This window comes from Anolis sagrei, chromosome 4 (genome assembly GCF_037176765.1).
Source record: "Anolis sagrei isolate rAnoSag1 chromosome 4, rAnoSag1.mat, whole genome shotgun sequence".
NCBI lineage: Eukaryota > Metazoa > Chordata > Lepidosauria > Squamata > Dactyloidae > Anolis > Anolis sagrei.
The window spans coordinates 79721047-79743153 of NC_090024.1; the positions used below are offsets into that span (position 1 = coordinate 79721047).

Genomic DNA, 22107 nt, shown 5'->3' on the forward strand with positions numbered 1-22107 from the left:
TAAAGAATAAGAGTGCAAGTGATACTCGGTGGGTCATAACCATCATTGGTAATATTTGATCTAGGAAACCAATATGCTGATATTGCTAATGTTCTATAGAGGGAAGTAGGCTGGACTTTGACCAAGAAGACAGGGGCATATTCAGGATTTCTGTTCAACCAAAAAGGTTAGCACTGGTATAAGGGAAGTTATCCAGTCCGTAAAAGGCTATAATAAAATAAAATGGGATGATCATTCTTCACCCTTAAGATGTATTAAGCTGATCGGTCAGGAAGATTGGTGAGCCTGGGACTTTTGGTTACTGTTACATTTTTGTTCAGGCTTGACTATGCAAGTGCAGAGAGAGAAGGAGAGAAAAGCAGAGAGAGAGAGAGACTTACTTGCTTCTTGGCTGCTGGAAGAAGGTATCTCATACGGACAAAGCACAACCACTTTAAATCTCTCATAAAATGACATTTAGTGAGTTGATGCAACTGATCATATTGTACATATGTTGTTCTGAACTAAGAAGAGCAAACTGTTCACCTAGCAAGGCAATGTGTGGGCTGATCAAACATGAATTACACAAGGTTTATTTTACATTATGCCACAAGTTGTAATCGACAATAGTAACTTTTCCAGGCTCTGATTATGCTGTTGAAATTACAAAGGATCAAAACCTATATTTTTTTTCAAGGAAGACTTCCTTTCTGCTGCCTTTTCAACATTCCTCCCCAAAGGATTCTCAAAATGTATGACAGATGGCTTTGACTTGTCCTCTGTTAACAACAAAAGTTTTTCTAACTGTTCACAATCTGTTTTAAAAGTGGCTTGTTGAAGACAAAACAGAAACAGGCTGCTTTTGCTAAATTTTTAATTTTGCCCATGTTGCAGATTACGACATTGGAGCGGGGGTGGAGAAAGAGAAGGAAACCACAGAGGTTGAAAATATATATATTGTAACAAGATACAGAGTAAAGTACATCTCAATTTTTAAAACCTCCAACTGCTGAATCATTAAATAAAACTTATAAAGAGCACTTGCAGTTTCTTCATACACATCTGCTTCCTTTGGAATACAAAGAAAATGGTTTCTGATTAATCTTACAAAGATCGCAAGCTTGGCCCTCCATCATATTAAATGAAAACCAGTTAAAGCCAAATAATGAACAGGTAGTAGTAGACAATGTTTACTTTTGTATACAATACTGAATCCTTTTCAGTCCTACATTTTGAAGTCTTGCGAGGGATGCTACAGATGCGTCCATTTTCTTCTAGTTCTTCCATTAGAAAAACCCAAAACACACATTTGAATCATACAACTGTTTAGTGCATTATTTCCTGTCCTTCCCCACTGATGCTTAATTGTCTTATTCTAAATTAAGATCCCCATGGAAAATCATGAAATCAAGTATATCTCTTCTCCAAACAAGAACAATCAATTGGGTTTACAACAAAACAGCAAATCTATCAAATGATCCTAAGTGAAAGGCCAGCAGTGTATAATGCTAGATGAAAAGGAAATTGTAGAATGAGTGTTTTACTGGTCTCATAATCTCAATGGTAAATCTTAACTAAGCATCCAAAATGTTAATTACCAATGCATGGACCGTTTTCATATGAAGACTTACAAATTCATTTCAAAGTGAGAACCATCTGGAAAAAAAATAGGACCCAAAATATGAATCCATAACCCATGGCAGATCACCTAGCTGAACCATGGTTACATGAAACTGCCAATACAATCAAATGCCGTTAAAATAGCTCAGTTTCAGTTATAACATATCATAAAATTACATGGTAGGACTTAGTAAATTCCTAAAAGGACACCTCACTAGGAACCTCTAGGTCTTCTGGAACAACTATATGGTAAATTTCAGGAAAGCGTACCACAGAGCAGTGGTTCTCAACCTGTGGGCCCCCAGATGTTTTGGCCTACAACTCCCAGAAATCCCAGCCAGTCTACCAGATGTTAGGTTTTCAGGGAGTTGAAGGACAAAACATCTGGAGACCCACAGGTTGAGAACCACTGCCATAGAATGTTCTGAAGGTCCTAGCAAATTTCTAGAGACCATTTTTCCCAGGCATGGGTAAGTACAGACTGGGGTTCCATGGTTACACAGGTCTTACTGTGCATTTAAGCATCTCATTTTTACCTTTTTAGTAAATGCAGAACCCACTGCCATAAGCAGGATTCTCTGGCACCCTTGCAGTATAAACACCTGAGACATGGAACATGGTAGCAGAAATGCAGTACTGGAGATAGTATGTACAGTAGAGGTGGATGGTATCACAACCCAGGAAAAGATTCTTCATGTCCAGAGCTAAGATCAGCAACACTTGCAATTATATTAAGTAGGGAACTCAACATCATTTCAAGGAGAGGTCCGCACTTGCCACATCTCTCCCCACAGCTTCACACCTCGACATTCATTGTTTACAATGCACTTGAAACAATTTACATCCACAACCTAACCTGAGTTTGAATGTAAAGATGTTTGGCATATGGAGAAACCTACTTGGCCTGATGAGTTTGGTTTCTGCAGCAATATCTTCATGTCACTGTTGTTGAGGCTTTTAGTAAATGCGTATTAATGAGAATCCTGTTATATACAATACTTCATTTCTATTACTTCTCAGTTTTCAGGTTCAGGTTCATCATTTTTAAAAGGTAACATTTAGAAATAATAAAATTCCCTTAGTCTTTGAAAAGCTAAAAATTACAATAGCCAGAGATTTCTGAAAACCGGACTGGATTGTTTACTCGTATTTCCTCATTTAATGGTAGTTCTGCTTTGGGAGATATAAAATTAAAGTGCTCTAAAATGGATACACGTCCAGAATGTGAGGGGGATTGTATCTTCATCTGTAAGACTGAAACAGCTGTAGGCCATTCTGAAGGATCCTCAAAATATCCATCTCTTTTTAAAAAAACAGAACACAACCAAGAACAGACATTCCGCCCACTGGTGAAGTACAACTTGCAAACAACGCGGTGTCCTGTGATACAGTAGGCACTTTTTGCAGAAGTTGGCAAAGGGAAGAATTGGTTGTTAAAGTACTGGCATCCGAGGTGCGCCCTCATGTCCTCTCCCTGATGCAGATTAAGTAGATGTTCATACATAATAGGTGGAAAACTTTAAGTTGTTGATGGGACATGTTTCTTTTTCTTGCTTCGGCAGGATTTGCAAACACAGCAGATAATGCATGGCGAGGCTAGGAGCAGTAGGGGTGAGGTCACCAGAGCAATGATGCCCAGACCTACAAGAATCCCAACAACCTAAAAAAATTAAATACAAAGATGTGATAAGAAATGGGGAAATTGTGGGGGTGCACATACAAAACATACCGCTAATAAAACATGCACTTGGGTGATTTCTTGCTGTACCTGTGTTCTGTTCCACATAACAGAGGCACGGGAATGGCCCAGTTTGTTTCGGCAGGGACCTTTGTCATAATGCCTTAGGAAGATATCATTCTGGAAAGCAGAAGAGTATATGTTGAGTTCTTAATTGATATGACTATGCTGGACAGTCTTAGAATGCCAACCTACAAAAACAGGACATTCCACTACATCTTCCATCACCCTCCTCAAGCACAGTTGGTAGGCACAAGGTTGGGGGAGCCAGTATTATCCAGTATCATAGGGAATGCAGTAGCAATAGAAGACCTTTAGCTTCATGTAGTTACACACTGACATATCAGACCTATAGTATAGATGTCTATATGTGCTTTTGCATGGACAACATAAAATTGAAGCCTATTTTAGGGGGAGGGGGAGGGGGAGGGAGAGGGAGAGGGGGAGGGAGAGGGGGAGGGAGAGGGAGAGGGAGAGGGAGAGGGAGAGGGAGAGGGAGAGGGAGAGGGAGAGGGAGAGGGAGAGGGAGTGGGAGAGGGAGAGGGAGAGGGAGAGGGAGAGGGAGAGGGAGAGGGAGAGGGAGAGGGAGAGGGAGAGGGAGAAAATGAATGGGAGCAAAAGCAGATATTTTTTGAAAGAGGTGTTGAGGAAGAAAATAATTACAAGATCTGTCTAGATTCTTTATATTTTTCTTCTTCCAGATGGGAGAGGCGAGATGAGTGGATTGCGAAGCAGAATTAGAGAGAAGCAGATATTGGCATAGTGGTGAAATCCGTCCAGCTCCGCATCTATATTTATTGACAGTTTGCACATAGAATGACATATAATGATTTCTCATTAGCAGTAATGTAACCAGATATTCAGTGTTCTCTTAACACAATATGGCAGCTTTCCCAGCTTCAGAAAGAGTGGGCAGCATGTTGAAGAAAAGAGAACGAAAGAGAGAACACTTTTAAAACCAATGCCCTTCCTCCAAAAAGTATATAAAGTAACAGTGCCAGTATAGCCAGATCAACATATTAGTATAGCAGCATTTTAATAAAGTAATGATATGCTAATTTATTGCTCTAGCTATACTGACACATCTTGCATCACTCAAATATTAAACTGTGCTTAAACTCATCTGGAGTTAGCAGAACAAGCCAGGTTTTGTAAACCATCAATTTGAAACCAGTTTGTTTCTACTACCTATATTTAAGGTAAGCCATAGTTTGCTGGGTTTAATAATAAACTGGATACACTAAAAATGGAAACCTGCCAGAGAAAGCGGGGGGGGGGGTGTAAACTTGAGTCTTACCTATATTGACTCTTGAAAGTGAGATGTTGGCTCAATTAAATGGAAAAAATGGTTTGGAATTGGCAATGAATCACCTGGTACAATAGATGGGGAACACAATTGGTGGTGACAGACATTACAATGCTTACACTACAAACGAAACCACATTCCAATACAGAGAGGTTTGCTATAGTAAAGAAACTGTGTCTCTGTTTAGGAAGGGAAGTAAAACCGAATTGCCAAGTGAGTATTGCACAGGAGAGACCTACTGTCTTGAAGTTTATCAGTGCCTCAGAATAATTTTATTGGGTCCCTGTCAGAGATAGAATGATTGAATCTTTGGCATAATCCACTCAGTTCTTATGGTCCTTAGCAGTTCACCATAGTTTTGGATTACATAGTTAAGGAAGCATAAGGCATCAGCCTGTAACGCCCAACCCTAAAGCCTTTTGTCAGAGGCCACTTACATCCAGATTTTGCAGACAGTACCAGCAAAATGTGTGCTTGCAGTTCTTGCACATCATTTGAGCACAGCCTTCATTCCGTTCTATATGGATGCGACAAATTGGGCACTGTTTAATTGGAGCTTCCGTGTCAGTCTGGATAAGTGCTCTGGAAAAGTAGGAAGGAAAAATACCTGTGAGCAACAGTCGTTTATCTTAAGAGTGCCCTAAATTTTTCATGGCATGCTGTCTATATAATCATAAAATCAGAGTTGGAAGAGACCACATGGGCCATCTAGTCCAACCTCCTGCCATGCTGGAAAAGCACATTCAAAGTATCCCTGATAGATGGCCATCCTGCCTCTGTTTAAAAGTTTCCAAGGAAGAAGCTTCCGCCACAGGCAGAGAGTTCCACTGTTGAACAGCTCGTACGTTCAGTCATGTATCATGCTGACTCTCCAAGATAAATGTAGGCAATGTCAGGTGTTTTACCCTCCATGCAATGCTATTAAAAACCACGTCTCTTTAGCATAACCTATGCAACAAATAGAAGGGGTAAGACATTTATTCTGAGATTTTGGATTCTGAGGACATGTGCATCAACAAGAAAAACTCCAATTTTTCCATACAATTTGTTTCTTTATATCCAAGGACTGTGCAAAGATGGAATTCACGTATTTCTTCACCTGGAGGAATGGATGGTCTATATATCCATTCACACCCCTCCAAGTAGTATCTTGAATGTAAAGCACATATGTGGAGTTGAATGATGGATTCTTGCTCACTGCTTTCCCATCACACAAATAAAGATTTCAGTAAAAGTTTGTTTATGTGTTGCATGTCTATTTAGATAACAGTTTCCCAGCACAAAACCAAAACAGGCAATCATCATAAGAAGTCAACCAGAAGGCACAGCTATAAAGGTACCAAGCAATTCTGCCATGGGGACCAAGAGAAAGTCATAATGGCCAGAAATGCCTATGGAACTGGGCTTTAGGTGTAAGAGTCCAGAAAAGGCAAATCACACTAAATCTACCTGGATATTTCCTCATATTCTAGATAAAATCTTTTCAGATGCCAAGCAACTGATGTAGCCTACACTGTATTTATGGCTGCTGGCTACTTTGAGCAGTCCTGACTAAAATAGACCTATTAAATCAATGGGATTTGCCAGATCTTGGCTCACTCATCAACAACTGATTGAACAAGACTGCTCTAGTTGAGACTAACCAACAAGATGCCAGCCAAACCGCAAAATTCTGCAGGAAGGAGAAACCGGATTTAAAGTGAATTCATTCTCTAGTGTAATTAAGTAGTTTTCTACTTCATCACACTAGAGAATGAATCCACTTTAAATCCGGTTTCTGCCTCCTGCAGAATTCTGGGTTTTGTAGTTTAGTGAGGCTGTTAAAGGCTTCTCCCTAAACTACAAGCCCCAGAATTCCACAGGAGGCAGAAACTGGATTTAAAGTGGATTCATTCTCTAGTGTGATGAGGCCCAAAAGAATGTAGATTTAGGAATTATGTTTTGCAGCAGGCATCAAAGTTGGGATTGTTGGGCCCCTTTTCAGTCCAACATCCTAAGGAAGGGGGGTGGGTGGTCATTCTCCAGGGTATCAAACAGGATTCATCAAGAGTTTATTGCAATTAATATACATTTGGAAAAAGTGCAGCAAGTGCACAAATCTCTTACCCTTGCTCATTTGGTACTACAAGAAGATGGCTTTCCAGGCACGATCTCTCTAGATGCCAGGGTTCTTTGCATGATGAGCAGAATGTCAAGTAGCAAGACTGGCACTTTACAGGCACTGGTAATTCAGATGCATTGGGTTCAATTTGGCACACAGTCTGACAATCAGCAGAGGGGCACCAGGTTCTTAGTGGATCCAGATGCACTTCTGAAAAATGTTCATTTAAAAATCCATACACATTTTAAGTTTTGTACTTGATCTGCCATTCCTCTCTAGTCATACTTAAACTTAGATAAGAATGCTCCATTCACACACAAAAATCAGTGTAGCCAAATTAGTACCTTCTAGGAAACAGAAAGTCAAAATCTTTGTTCATTTTCAAAAATAGAATTCAAAAATAGAATGATTTTCACTAAGACGTAAAAGCTGCACAGACAGATGGATACAAACTAATGTAAGGTAATTGTAAATAAGAAAAACATATAAGTGAAGGCTCTAATCTAAGGATTAGATCACTTTCAAAAGTTACTGAGTATTTTTAATCAGAGCATCAAGAAAGAAGCATAATGGGATTTCTCTTTCTCCTCCCCTCTGATGCATTGCATCAGAATCCACCTGATTAATGCAAAATTTCTGGAGAAGTGCTGTTATAAAATTCACTTTAGTGAAGAGGCATTGGGGCATCATATAGGTTATTTTAAATCAATAAATTCTATATGAGAAAAATTATTCTACACATGAGATTACTAGATGATATGTGATAAGTGTAAATACATTTAACAGTTCATTTTTAAAAACAGAACTGCAGTGGGTCTGAGCAAAGCTAAACCTTTTCCCTTGTACCAAAAAGACGAGATGTATGTAATTAAATCCATGTATTTTACAATTACCAATTCTAGTCCACAAGCTACAAGCAAAGCCATCTAAATCATATTCATCTTAAATTATCTGTCACATTATTTTATGGCCATGCTACTATGTTTCAAGCCACTAAACCACATGGTTCTTTGAAACACACACTACCAAAGAAAATAGGTTTGGAAAGAGAAATCCATGGGTATGAACTATAATAATAATAACAACAACAACAATAACAACAACAACCATCATCATATTTCTTTATATTCCTCTCTATCTCCCCAGAGGGATTCAGAGTGGATTCCAAAAATAAAAGGCAAACATTCAAAGCCCGAATACAACAACAATACACCCATACTAACAAAATTTAACATATAAACACAAATTATGACTTAACAACTAAAATTAAATTAAAAAACGCAGCCTGTTAGGCAAGGCTTGAATATTCTGACTGCTTTTTGAAGACACATTTGCTTAGACTGCAACCTTTAAGTTAACTGGACTTAATCCTGTATAGGCAAATATATGATAGTGATTGCAGCCTGGGATGTCTTCCTAAGTATTTTTTGTTTTCTTGCAATATTAATTTATATGGACATATTTACCATGCTAACTTTTATAAGATAATATAAAAATATACCTCTTTCAAATTTCAGTCGCTGGTATAACTGAAATTGATCAGCAGGAACTAAGCTGGAAATCTGAAACAAAGAACACGACAAAATATTAAGAATGAACTATTGGGAATTATCCAGTCTGAAATTCAGGTCCAATAAAATTTCGTCATGATTCATTATTTACTCCTCACTCCATAAATTCTGTGTAAGATCAGAAACTTGGGATACAAAACACCAAAAGTTTGCCCACATATGTCCCATTGCACCAATTTTTCTGAAACCCAACAAGTTTTTTCTGAAATCCAACAGAGAGAGATAAACATTCCCATTGACTACATCCTTTATTATTAAAATTGTTACTGTATCTTATCTTTACTAAAAGTGCTTTTAAACAAAGTTGGATCATACTTTCTGCATGACTAATTTGGACCCTTTTCCAATACCCACATTCAATTGGGATTCAAGTAGAATCAGATATTGAGAAATGACAGCACCCACTAATTCTGGGTTGTTGTAGGTTTTTTCGGGCTATATGGCCATGTTCTAGAGGCATTCTCTCCTGACGTTTCGCCTGCATCTATAGCAAGCATCCTCAGAGGTAGTGAGGTCACAACCCACATGGCCCAAAAAACCCTACAACAACCCAGTGATTCCGGCCATGAAAGCCTTCAACAACCCACTAATTCTACTGCAGAGTGTGCAGATATTTACCATCACTGCATTGAAAGCTAGTTCCCCAAACAATTCATGTTGTGCAAGACCAGTCTCATATAGCTGTAATTCTCAACTTTGCTCTTTGAATTAGTGTGGTAATTCTAAGGTATACACATTCCAGAATGTATTTCCATTCCAGAAGACAATGCCCCAAAAGCTAATAACAAAACATTCAGGAAAGATCTATAAGAATAATAAGAGGTGAAGAAGGCAAGTCATTGTGGAGAAACAATTATAAGAATGTGTTTGTTTATTCACAAGAAGTGGCAGGGCAATCCCAGTCTTTCAAATAGTTTAAGACAATAACAAAAAAAGAAAGGAACACATGCCATTTAGGTATAGTGTGTTTAGCTTGGGAAAACAATGAACATTGAAGGCACATCACTGAGCAAAGAGCACATAACACATAGAACATAGAACATGGAAAGAGGCTTGGCACAGGGTGCATCACTACAATTTCTAAAGAAAATCCACATACCAATGGACATCTGGTGTTCCAACATAATGGTGTCAGATATGTGAGAGTCCAAGACTCAGTAGGCCAACAGATGAAATTGCCAGGCAGCAAACTAACCAATAAATATGTATGTAAATGTGTCTGCAAGATATCAGCATTTTTGAAATTTTATATATCCTGGTGCAATCTCCCATCCATTACTGCTTAACTATTTACTCTCCTCTGTCCTCAGTTCATTCCTTCTAGGGAGACCTTTTTCTTCTCCAGATATGAGGCACAAACACACACTTGATCTAAAACCCAACTTGATAGTGAAGAGAGGTCCCTAATCCAAGTGGTTCCTGGTCAAAATGGCCCATAGTCAAAAGTGGTCCCTAGTCAAGTAGTCCCTGGTCAAAAAAAGGTTGGGAACCACTGGTCTAGAGAAATGGGGATAAGAAGTCATGCCTGTTTCAATATGACCAGACTATCTTGTAATAATTGCCATCATTATGTAACTATAATATCTCAAAACAGTCCAATTAGCATACAGTAGCAGATAGTTATTATTCCAGAATAAACTATTTCTCTGTGTAAGGACAATGTATCTCCAGTAAATTATCTTGAGAAAGTGGACATCTTTAGTATTTTCCTTAGATATTAATCACTTGGACTCTAATCCTGCCACCACAGAAACAAGAACATAAGGGCAGATGAGGCCATCCTGGGTTGCAATGAAAAACTATTCGGAGTAATCTTCCAGAAGTATAGATGTTGCCATATGAGAGCTGGAGATTGGCAGGGTACAAGGTGGAGGGGACACACAGCCTCTTTCTTAGAAAATAAGCTTTCCTTTTTAACAAAAGGATATGACTCAGTCTCTCTAAACATTATATTATTTCAAAAGGCAGATAATTGGGTTGCTTACTTGAGGAAAATAACAACTTGACATTAAAACAACACAACACAGTTGATATCAAGATTGGAGAATTCTGTAAATGTCTGAGGGAGGAGGAATAGAGGAAGGAAAAAAGATCTGATGACATTATTTCAAACCTTAGGAAGAATTCTTGGGAGATTAATGGCAATTTTGCTTTTAGTTTCAAAGGCCAATTTAAAAAAACATTGTGTGTGTGTTTTAAGGCAGATGCCAGTTTTTTCAGCATGTGGAGATGAGTCCCTTCAGGGAGATCAGGCAGAATATACATTATTATTATTATTATTATTATTATTATTATTATTATTATTATCATTATCATTATTATTATTATTATTATTATTATTATGGTACCTCAAGAGAAAGTTTCCCTAATCTCGTGTCATTCAGAGGTGTCAGACCACTGTTTCTTGAATTGTGTGTCCCATCCCCAAATGGGGTACCCTTAGCTCAATGTTGGAGTCATGAAAAATTTAGCAGCAGTAAAAGGTTTTTGGGCACCCCCCCCCCCCATTTAAACAAACCTCTTAGAGGTGTTTACAGTGGACTCTACAGAAAATGCTTCAGCTGTACTTCATAAAAAGCCTATTTAGCATACCTTGAAATGCTTATTTAGTCTCAGTAAAATGAGAAATGCAATGCCATGGACAATCCCAACTTTAATATTCAGACTTGAGACTTCAGGATCTTTTCTAGCTTCTCCATAGCTACCCTTCCAAATCCTGGTCATCTTCTGGTTTTCTGACTGCAATATCAGTCTGATTAATGACTGAGCCAATGTATGGAAAAATCTTGAATTATTTTACTGTTTTCATTATCTACTTTAAAGTTAATGCACTGAGATAGCAATATGAGGTTTAAAATATTAGAGTCCCCTCATACTGATCAATTTTACTTTCTCGGTTTTGAATGTAAAAACAAATTATTATCTCTAACACAAAAGAGTTAAACAATTTAGTCCCCCTGTTCCCACCCTTCTCTGAACAATACTTGTTTCCTTCCTTTGAAACAAACAGTGAGTGCCTTTCTTTATTTAAAGAGCTATGCCAGAAAAAAAAACTGTCTAGTCACATTTATCTACACTTTGATAATTTCTTTATTTTAGTCACAGTAACATTTATAACCTGCTTCTCCACCTAATTAAAATAATAATAATAATAATAATAATAATAATAATAATAAATTATTTATACCCCACCCCCTCTCCCTGAAGGGACTTAGGACAGCTTACAGCAAGCCAAAAATCATAAAAATATAGGCAATGCATAGTAAACAGCAATAACAATAAACAATTATTGTATTAGTGCAGTTTAAAATACCATAAGAATTAAAATAGCAATTTAAAAGCTATTTGCCCTCTAAAAATAATGTGTGTGTGTGTGTGTGTGTGTGTCACCGTTTAAACCAGCCATTCCTATTGTCAAGTTATCCAGCAGTTATAATTTACAATCTTATGGTCACATTCCGAATCTTGCTTGATAGTTTCCAATACAGTCTAGCCATTGGCAAAGGCTTAAATAGCCAAGTTTTAACTCCTTCCTGAAGATTAACAAGTGGGTGCTTGTCTTAATTCCTTGGAGAGCATTGCAGAGTCAGGGGCCACTATCGAGAAGGCCCTCTCCCTTGCCCCCACCAACCTCGCTTGTGAGAGCGGTGGGATCAAGAGGAGGGCCTCCCCAGCTGATCTTAAAGTCTGGCCAGGTTCATAGGGAGATATGTGGTCATGTAAATAAGCAGGACCCAAGGTGTATAGGGCTTTGTAGGTAATAACCTGTACTTTGATTTAAGCTCAGAAACCCACCCCTGTAAGCAGTCTGGCTGCAGATCTTTATACTAATCGAACCTTCCGGATCGTCTTCAGAGGCAGCCACATGTAGAATGCTTCGAAAATAATCCATATGAGATATAACTAAGGCGTGGACCACCATGACCAAGTCTGGCTTTTCGAGGTAGGGTTGGAGCTGGAACACAAGTTGTACATAGTCCCTCTTGACCGCTGCCAACACGTGAACTTCAAGCATCAGCGCTGAGTCCAGGAGGACCCCCAGATTGTGGACCTGTGTCATCAGGGGAGTGTAACCCCATCGAGCACAGGTTGCCACCCTATACCCTGATCAGCTTTGCAACTGACCAAGAGGACCTCTGTCTTGTCTGGATTAAGCATCAGTTTGTTAGCCCTCATCCAGCTTTAAGATAAAGCAGCTAATGCATACAAAACAAAATAATGATCCAACGATTAACTAAAATAGTAATATTCCAATAAAAAGTAAAAACACAGACCTAGTAAATTCAAATATTGGTAACACAAAAAGGCTGCAGCTTTGTGAGGGGGAAAAAGACAATTTAAAATGTCAGCAGAATGTAAGCAAAGTGGAAGCCAATTCAACTTTGCCAGAGAAAGCCTATTTGCCTGTCATGTCCTTTAAAGAAAGAATGTTCGTGTCTAAGTTAGTGTCTCTTTTTTGGTAGGTAGGGTTTAAGAAAGCCACATCAAAAACTAAGCTATTTTACTGGCATCATGAAAAAATGTTTTCCAGTTACTTTTCAAAATTGTCTTTTAATTGGGTTTTAGAGACATTTTGAAGGAATATTTCTATTCCATTCTGTTATCAGTCATATGGTTGTTGTTTTGATTTAGAAAAAAGGAAGGTGTAATAGTGTTAGTTCCTAACACTGTCATGAGAATGGCACTGCTTTGTAAAAAATTGGAGTGCAATAGGGGTAATGGAAATATAATGAGTAAGGTAATGAGAATTACCCCCCATACAGAAAAAACCTTTCCTGGGCTCTTGAAACAATCTGCACTTAGTTTTCATTCTTCCACCCATTATTTACCTCTTCAGTTCTTTACACAGATATTAGCTTGTGAATTCATATTTCTGAATTCTGTATATTGTAGTGATAACTAAAATTGCCTTGCAAAGTGACTTAGCTATTTAACCCTCTGACTCAAAAATCACTAATGGCAACATATCTTTTTTATTTCACAATAATTTTTTCAAGCCATTCCATTTGCCATGTTATGCCGACAGATAATTCACCTAATCCACATCGTAAATATTTAAGTGCCCGTAATACCACTCTGCTAAGTAATGGAAGATTGCTATTGACACTATCGTGTCAAAGAACACATTTCAATAAATCAAGAGCCAAGATTTAATTTGCTTTCCCTCTTATGCTATCATCACTACTTTTGCTTTGTACTGAATGTCAGATTATTAGTCCTCCTACCCTAATAAAAGACTGCATTACTTTCATCATAAAATATTCATTTGTTCCATTAAAGAGCTCCCTCACCATTTACAATGATGCTTTATAGGTATATTAGAAACAACAAGGTCTGTGGAAAGGAGTGAAATAATTGGATATTTGAAAGCAAACATCTTCAGGCTACATTTTTCATTTTTTGATACCAATTACACAAACAAAACCAGAGAATAGAATAGAATTTAACAATGAGGATGCCCCGTGAGAGAAACTGTGCGTCCAAGATGGAGATCTGTCTTTTCTGGACAATGATATTGAACTCAAGAAAAAACAGATGTTTGTATTACTAGATCTTATTTGGGACCTAGAATAAATTCATCTCTTAAGTCAATTTACTCTTTGGAGATCAGCTCCTCCCATATGATCCATTATGGAAAATGGGATATTTAGACAGAATTAGAAACAAAATGTGGACATAATGCACATCCCTTGGGGGTTTTTTTTGGGGGGGGGGTGCTCCTTAGCCATCACCATATCTGGTCACATCACAAAAATGAGAGGCGTTTTTTAAACAATGAAAATACAAATGTTCATTGTAAATCAGGGGATGTGAAAAATATAGCTTCTCAGCACTGGTCCCAGCCTTTGGTATGCCTTTTTGTGGGAGTCCAAGTTAGCTCCAACCCACTTGTTCTTCTGCTAGCAAGCAAAATCTTTTATTTGGGTGGACTATGGGAAATTGATTTTTACTTAGTGCACTTTTTTCTATACTTTGAATTGTGTCTAATCCATTCTGAAGACCAGCTGTATTCAAAAGTTTATGCCACTCAAAATTATGTAACTCGAATCATCCCAATGACAAGAAATGTGCCAAATCAACTATTGAATGAGAAATTGTTTTGTAAATTCTTTGGATTCAGCAGGATCAACAACTGGCAATTGGGCTTAGTCCTCAAAGGTACCAAATAACAACAACAACAATTGTGGTTTTACTATTGTAATTGTTTGTATTGTCATCGTGATTTACTCACATTTGAATGTTTTCTAACTGCTAGGGCTAACAGCAGGAGCTTGCCCCATCATGCAGATTCAAACTGCTAACCTTCAGGTCAGCAAGTTTAGCAGCACAACGGTTTAATCCGTCGTGCCACTGCAGCCCCCAATGATTTATGATGGCCAAACGTTTGCCATCATATGTCATTTCATCTAGAAAGCAATCATACTTCATTCGGAAGTCTCACAGAAACAAGATGGCTAGGGTGCCTACACATATGCATCCAGAGATGTACAGGTAAATTCCAATGCATCCATCCACTAAGCGATTTCTTCTCAATTTGTGTTCACACACACTGGCCCTGCTTCCAAGTTAGAAGTCAGTGATATGTAAAACCTCCTCCAATTTGTGTTTTATAACCCTGAATGCCATCCATATTCCAACAATCATTGCTAAAGGAGGGCTGGTGACATTCATATGGGCAAATTCTTGCTTTTGAGTAGGCAATTTGGAGATTGCCTGGATGCCAAGTAAACATTTCCCCAGGAAAGGCAAAACAAGGGAGAATCCATCTGCTTCTTTCTTATTTCTCCTGTCAAGTGGGCCTCCTGCCAAGTAGTCATTACAGTAATTAAGGGGAGGAAACAGTCTAATATATTCATTATGTAACTGAACAAAGACAATTGAAAAAAAAAAGGGGGAGAGATGACAAGTGTAGATACCTCAGTTTCTTGCAGAGTCCCCCGGCTTAAGCACACCATGTCTGGACAAGTGATGGGAGAACCACAACCTTCCCGAATGGCTAACTGCATATATTGTTTTAGGCACTGAAAATAGAGGAAAAGGATATAGTTAAGTTACAAACAATATTCAACTAACAGAAACCATTCCAATACCTGATCTTTACCATGTACCTTCACTTCTTCAAATAGCTGTGCTGCAATGTTCATGCTCCAAGAAACTTAACTGTGACTGCAAAGTAAAGATTATTTTGAGGACTCAATATAGGCATGTTGAGGATTCAATATAGACATGTGCAATGTGGATGAAGGCATTCTCCATATGTTTACTTTTCACAAGGCAGAAAATCAAATCCTTCTATGTTATTTTCCCCATAACTATGAAAAACATCAGATTACATGTTTTTTTCTCTACTTAGAATCAGGTTTTGGTTTTCTAGTCCCCCTTTGTGTGTTACTAATTTTGGACCTCTCAAATGATGACAAGGAGCAAATTGCATCTGTTTGCTGCAAGGACACACTCTGCTTAGAAAGCTACTATGTAAGCAGTTACTGTATGTGGATTATGAGAAAAATGTATTGTTGAAGGCTTTCATGGCCAGAATCACTGGGTTGCTGTAGGTTTTTCCGGGCTATATGGCCATGTTGTAGAGGCATTTTCTCCTGACATTTCGCCTGCATCTATGGCAAGCATCCTCAGAGGTAGTGAGGTCTGTTGGAAGTAGGAAAATGGGTTTATATATCTGTGGAAAGACAAAGGACTTTTGTCTGCTGGAGCTAGGTGTGAATGTTTCAACTGACCACCTTGATTAGCATTTAATGGCTTGGAAGTGCTTGGGGGGAACCTTTTGTTGAGAGTGATTTGATGTGCCTGATTGTTTACTCTCTGTTGTTTTGCTGTTGTAATTTTTTAGTTTCTTAATACTGGTAGCCAGATTTTGTTCATTTTCATGGTTTCTTCCTTTCTATTGAAATTGTCCACATGCTTGTGGATTTCAATGGCTTCTCTGTGTAGTCTGACATGGAGGTTGTGAGAGTGGTCCAGCATTTCTGTGTTCTCAAATAATATGCTGTGTCCAGGTTGGTTCATCAGGTGCTCTACTATGGCTGACTTCTCTGGTTGGAGTAGTCTACAGTGCCTTTCATGTTCCTTGATTTGTGTTTGGGCGCTGCATTTGGTGGTCCCTATGTAGACTTGTCCACAGCTGCATGGAAAACGGTAGACTCCTGCAGACTCTTGGCATACATCAAGGGAACCACTGACCGCATAGTCAAAGATAAGGATGTGTTAGTGAAGAAAAGGGATATTCGATTTCTTATGTGTGCACATCTTTATCATAAGGATAATGCAGGCATGGTATAAGGCTAAGGGAAAGAGCAATGATGCAGAAGTTTGCTTTTTGTTTTAATTTTACTATAAAAGGCTTTGTAGGAGGACTGGACAAAGTTGTTTAGATATTTGCTTTGAAGAAATTTGCTCAACTGAAAAGATGGGGGAGTTAATTAGTGGAACAGATCAATATCTGCCGATCATCACTTTGCTTCCACCCATGCTCATATTTGTTGGCTGCTTACACAGGACGACAGACTGTGTACAAACTGTCTGTTGTCAGGCGTAATCATGGCACATCATATGCGTACATTGTTCTTATGTTTGCCTAACGTAAATGGGTGCGTAATACTTCTGTCATAGGAAAGAAAAACTGTTAGGATACAGCACGCAGGCAAAATAGCAAAAAAACAAAAAAAAATCCTTTTCCCTATTTATTTATCCAAACCATCAATTTCCACTATTTTGGCATTTGCTTTCTCGTTTGACATGATTAGAATTGTTTTTTTCATCAGAAAAATAGATCTCCTGATTCACATCAGAATTTGGAAGCATTCGTTTTTCAGGGCTACAACTCCCCAAATCCTCTAGCCAACATGCTAGAAACTGTATAATATCCAATGTGTTCTTGACTTATAAAAGTTAATAAAGTGTGACCCCCATACCTTTGGGACTTGTACCTACAACTTCATAAATCTACTTCCAACAAAATGTAACTTCTCTGGACATTTTCTAGAACCTCCTGAGGAACTCTATAGTATTTTTGTGTTGAATGTCATTCATTTCAATAAAGTTCACTATTATCCTTTGTTTCACATATGTTCCCATGGCAATTATAGTGAAATAACAGAAATATTGCTATGTAGTGTGATAGGATCCTTAAGTGTTAGTTTTTGAGCTCTTCCCTGAATTAAAGTCTTTTTTTACAGGCACCCATTTTAACTGCCAAAGAGCCTAAATAAGCAGAGGGCCAGTTCACGATCCCCTAGAGTGTTGAGGGGGCTGGACTATAGTTTGGAAAAAATGGATGAATTCTGATGCATACTGCACATATCTTATTTGTAGTGCAATAATAATAATAATAATAATAATAATAATAATAATAATAATAATTGAAATGAAGAACTATTTTAACCAACATAAACTTACCAGTATTTCAGTGGATGTGTGGGCCTGCTTTTGGCTGATAAGACAGTCAAGTTAATTAGGATCGATGCTGTTATGTACCTTCAAGTCATGTCAATTTTAGGGTGGGAGCCGGGCAAATGACCTAGGAGGGCCACATCCAGCCCACGGGCCTTAGTTTTGGAACCCCTACCCTAAAGTCACTAGAGCCAGTCTGATCTTGAAGGTAAGGTGATGGTGTAGATGCTGTAGTAGGTTATATTTCAGAGGAGGGAATTGGCAAAAACCATCATTTATTCCTTGCCTAAGAAAACCCTTAGAATTTATGGGTTTGCTATAAGTTGATAGGTGACTTGAATGTATACACACACATAACTGAACTGTTTGTATTTGTGTATGTAATCTAGATTTGTATAGTATCCCAAATGGGCCTCTGCCATCACGGATTCAATCACCTATAGCTCGAAATGTATGTGTGTGTTCCAAAAATTCCAAAAAGCAAGCATTCAGTTTGCTATTTTACATAAAGGACTTGAACATCTATGGATTTTGATATCTGGAAGATGTTTTACGACACCCACACACACCAATTTTGTGAATAAATCTGGATGATTGAATGGTTTCATATAGAATACCCTTGAATAAAAGCCCCATCCAGAGCACCCCTAATTTCTCACCATCTTTCTTGGATGCAAATTAGATGCTAAAATGGGTAGCGCTGCACTTGTGTTTTACCTTTTATTGGCTTTCAGTGGTAATAAGGGTTGCAATTAGTCAGCTGGAAACCTTTTGAAGTTCTGAAATAGGGAGAGTTAATGGAACATGTTGAACAAAGAAAGCACTAGGTGTACTTGGAAGGAAAAACCCATGTGATGTACTGATACCAGTCCTTTTTGTTTGTGGATGTGGGGGAAGGTTATAAATGGTCCTGAATAATAACATAGACTTGTAGTGAGAGGAGCCTTTTGAGCCATTACCTAGCAACCTAAGATCTGAACATGTTGCCTGACTGGTGAACTATACATTACATGGAAATGAATCCCCAACAATTTTAATGAACTAAGGACTGGCAAAAAGTTGATGCTTTAACAATTTCCTCCAGAAAGAGATGAGAACAGAAGCTATTTATTTAAATTTTTGTTCTCTAAATAGTCATCAAACATACTCTTTGTGACATTCCATGGATGTATTGATCCTTGTGAAACCATGAAATGGATGAGAAAAGCTCCCCAAAAGATACAATAGTTTGAAAAATTAATTGCCTGAGAAAGAAAAGTATACTTGTCTGCTGGACCATGAGAGATACTGGGTAACTGTAGAGGAAGAGGCTTGACCCTTTAACCATGGACTTTTCTGCCTATAGTTCCTCATTACTTACAGCAGTGGTTCTCAACCTGAGGACCCCAGATGTTTTTGGCCTTCAACTCCCAAAAATCCTAACAGCTGGTAAACTGGCTGGGATTTCTGGGAGTTGTAGGCCAAAAACATCTAGGGACCCCAGGCTGAGAACCACTGACCTGCAGACTTCTCCAAGTTAGACTAAAGAAGCTTGACTTCTTACAATATACTGTAGCTTGAGGTTTACTGATTCTTGTTGCCTCCATATTCCATGCTTTTTGGAGATATTTGCAACAATCTCTTGTACCTACATTAGGGCTCTTTCAATTAAATAACAAAACAAAACCAAGAACATGCATTGCTGACATAAGGAATGAGAGATGTTCTTATTGGTTGAAGGATATATTTTTAAAATAAATTCTGAGTTGTACTGTAATTATACCTAGCTCATTCACCATTATGAAGAATGAAAATATAAGTATCTTAACTGCCTATCTTTCTTGCAAGCTTTTCTCCAACTATTACCACATCAATTGGTGAGAGGGGATTTATTTTTACCACATGTCACTTAACATACGTTGTTTGGGGGGGGCAGTGGGGAAGAATAGTTCTCTATATAGGCTTATTGCCAACAAGTTTTTCTTCATCTATTATATTTGTATCCCTGAAGGAGCTCAAGACACAATATATGTCCCTATTCCCAGTTTTATCTATACAGCAACATAGAGATGGGTTAAGTTGATATATGGTATCAACAAGGTCACCTGAACAAATTGATAGTCATGTGGGGATTTGAGCCTGGTCTCTCCTGTCTTGGGTCAATCCTCCAACCTCTATTCTAGGCTCCCTATCAGTAATTTCCAGATATGCACATTAAAGGCCATGTTGAGAAGTAGATTGTGTTGAATCTTTTTGTGGTGCTATTTAACCCATTACACTTGACATGCTATCATTTTATTCCTACCTAACATGTGCATAAACAAGTTGCTCAACAATGTTGCCTTCAGGTTAGCTCCAAGTGCCCTTAAACATCAGAAAGGAATTGTGTCACCCTCCAGATCTTGATGGACTGTATTCCCATCAGTTCTGGCCAGCATAGCCAAGTCTGAAAGCTGGAAGGTGTAGGCCAACAACACAATGAAGACCACACCATTCCCATACTCATCCCAAGCAACCAAGCAACTAGCCAAAGATGTAGGTACTTCTAAGACAGATGGGAATCATGTAAGCAGTCCCCTGGGTCTTCTGTGCCCTCTCTAATAAGTTCCCCTTTAAAAATGGTAAAAGACTAGGGAATCATATTTCTAGAAATCCACTATAGAGTGTGGTTCTCCTTGTCTTTTAAACTCAAATTGATATTCTAGGAAAATGTAAGTCACTTCCAATTTGGCAGAGAACAAATGGTCTGGAGAGAATTGAACAGGTGTGAGGCAGATATCATCCCCAAATGCCAACCCCTACTGTATGACATGATCAGATATGATCTAGTCTATTTTAGAATGCTCCCTACACACATATGCTCTAAAACATCCTTAGTAACCCTTCCCTAGATGACTTTCAAGCTATTGTTACCAAGGATGGCAGTGAGAAACATGATCCGCTCAGAACCTTGGCGAATTGCCAGAGACCAAATGAAGGGTGGATATGGAACCACACCTGCCTATGCTAACCATTTTATTCTGACATGAAGACGCAGTCAGCCATCCATCTTCACAGATTCTGCAACTATAGATTCAACTATCCATGGTTTGGAAATACTAAAAAAATCAAAGTGATTAAGAGAACTGGGAAGCAGAAAGAAGTGTAGAAACACAGAGTCATAGAATAGGTGTGACATCTAGATAAACGGCATTAGAGTCAAAAGACAACTGGCATACAAATACAAACCTTCCTAGCCCTGTTTCTCCATTGTTCACATTGATGTAGAGATTTGTGGGGGAGGAGGAAAAGGCAACCAAACCACATGCTGCTCAAGCAGTTTTGGTTCTATATAAATGCCTCAGGTCAATAAAGAGAAGTGGTAAACAGCATTTCCTGAAACAGGCCTCAAAATACTCTCAAAGCAAAAAGAGAAAGGAGATAAACACAGATCTCAGATCATATTATGTATAATGTTTGTTTTCTTTTATAAGTAGAAGAAGACAAAAATGGGTGTAAGGGGCACAGACCATAAAGGAAAGCAACAAATGTTATTCCTCTTTATGAAACCTTGACTCACATATGCTTTGAAAAACAGAAATGGTTGAAGAACTTTCCATAATTTGGAGAGGCAGTTCACATAATTGTTTTATACCTATGTGATACTACTGACTTTATTGCACGAGACTGTCAAACTGGCATTGAAGCTGAACTGTTGCATTTGGTGATAGTCCATATAGAATGACACCACATGCATCCTGATGCCGGTCTGTTATCTTCCCACTATTAACCTGTCTCCCACTATGGACAGGCAAAACCCATAAATTGTTCCTACTCCTACAATGCTACTATCACCTGCCTTAGTGAAATGGATTCATTCTGCTACTATGCCACCATGTTGACATTAAAGTGGTGTCAGAGGTAGGATTCTTCTTCTATAGTAATATACTATAGTAGTATTTGCCTTTTTTTATTCATTGCTAAAATTTAAGAAATTGCTAAGAATTTTTAAAAATTACAGAGCAGCTGAAGTATAGGAAAGTGCGGTTACAATCCTATGTGGAAGCACTATCGCAGGACTTGGCTTTTCGAAACAGTGCAATTACATGAATGAGTGAGTGATGATATCAAAGGTGCCCATGTGGACATGTATCCGCTATCTATCATACTGTGACTTTGTGTGATAAAGTCTTGAGAAGCAATCTATGAGCCAAAATCCAGCTGCTGAAAGTGTAGTAGCCTGTTTACAGATGCAAATACCAACAAACGCTCTGGCAGAACTAATGTGTTGATTGCACCTGTATCTTCAGTGGACTCTTTTCTCATCTCTCTCACTCACAAAATGTCCCTACAAGTATTTAGAAATATCCTAAACAAGAGGCAGGGAAATGGTTCCTCACATGTTTATGATAACTCCTGAAAGCCC

The 22107-nt window shown here is 38.3% G+C and overlaps 1 protein-coding gene across 2 annotated transcripts in view; it reads right to left on the bottom strand.

Annotated features, from left to right (window-relative positions):
- Positions 1 to 836: 836 nt before the first annotated feature.
- The window catches only part of RNF144B (ring finger protein 144B), an 80511-nt gene continuing 59240 nt past the window's right edge, over positions 837 to 22107 (bottom strand). For both annotated transcript variants that reach the window (XM_060774890.2, XM_060774891.2), the window contains exons 3-8: positions 15233 to 15337; positions 8246 to 8306; positions 6750 to 6954; positions 5081 to 5225; positions 3368 to 3457; positions 837 to 3259 (exon numbers count right to left, since the gene is read on the bottom strand). In XM_060774890.2, the coding sequence (XP_060630873.2) occupies positions 3119 to 3259; positions 3368 to 3457; positions 5081 to 5225; positions 6750 to 6954; positions 8246 to 8306; positions 15233 to 15337 (747 nt within the window). In that variant the 3' untranslated portion in view covers positions 837 to 3118. The remainder of the gene's footprint in view (positions 3260 to 3367; positions 3458 to 5080; positions 5226 to 6749; positions 6955 to 8245; positions 8307 to 15232; positions 15338 to 22107) is intronic.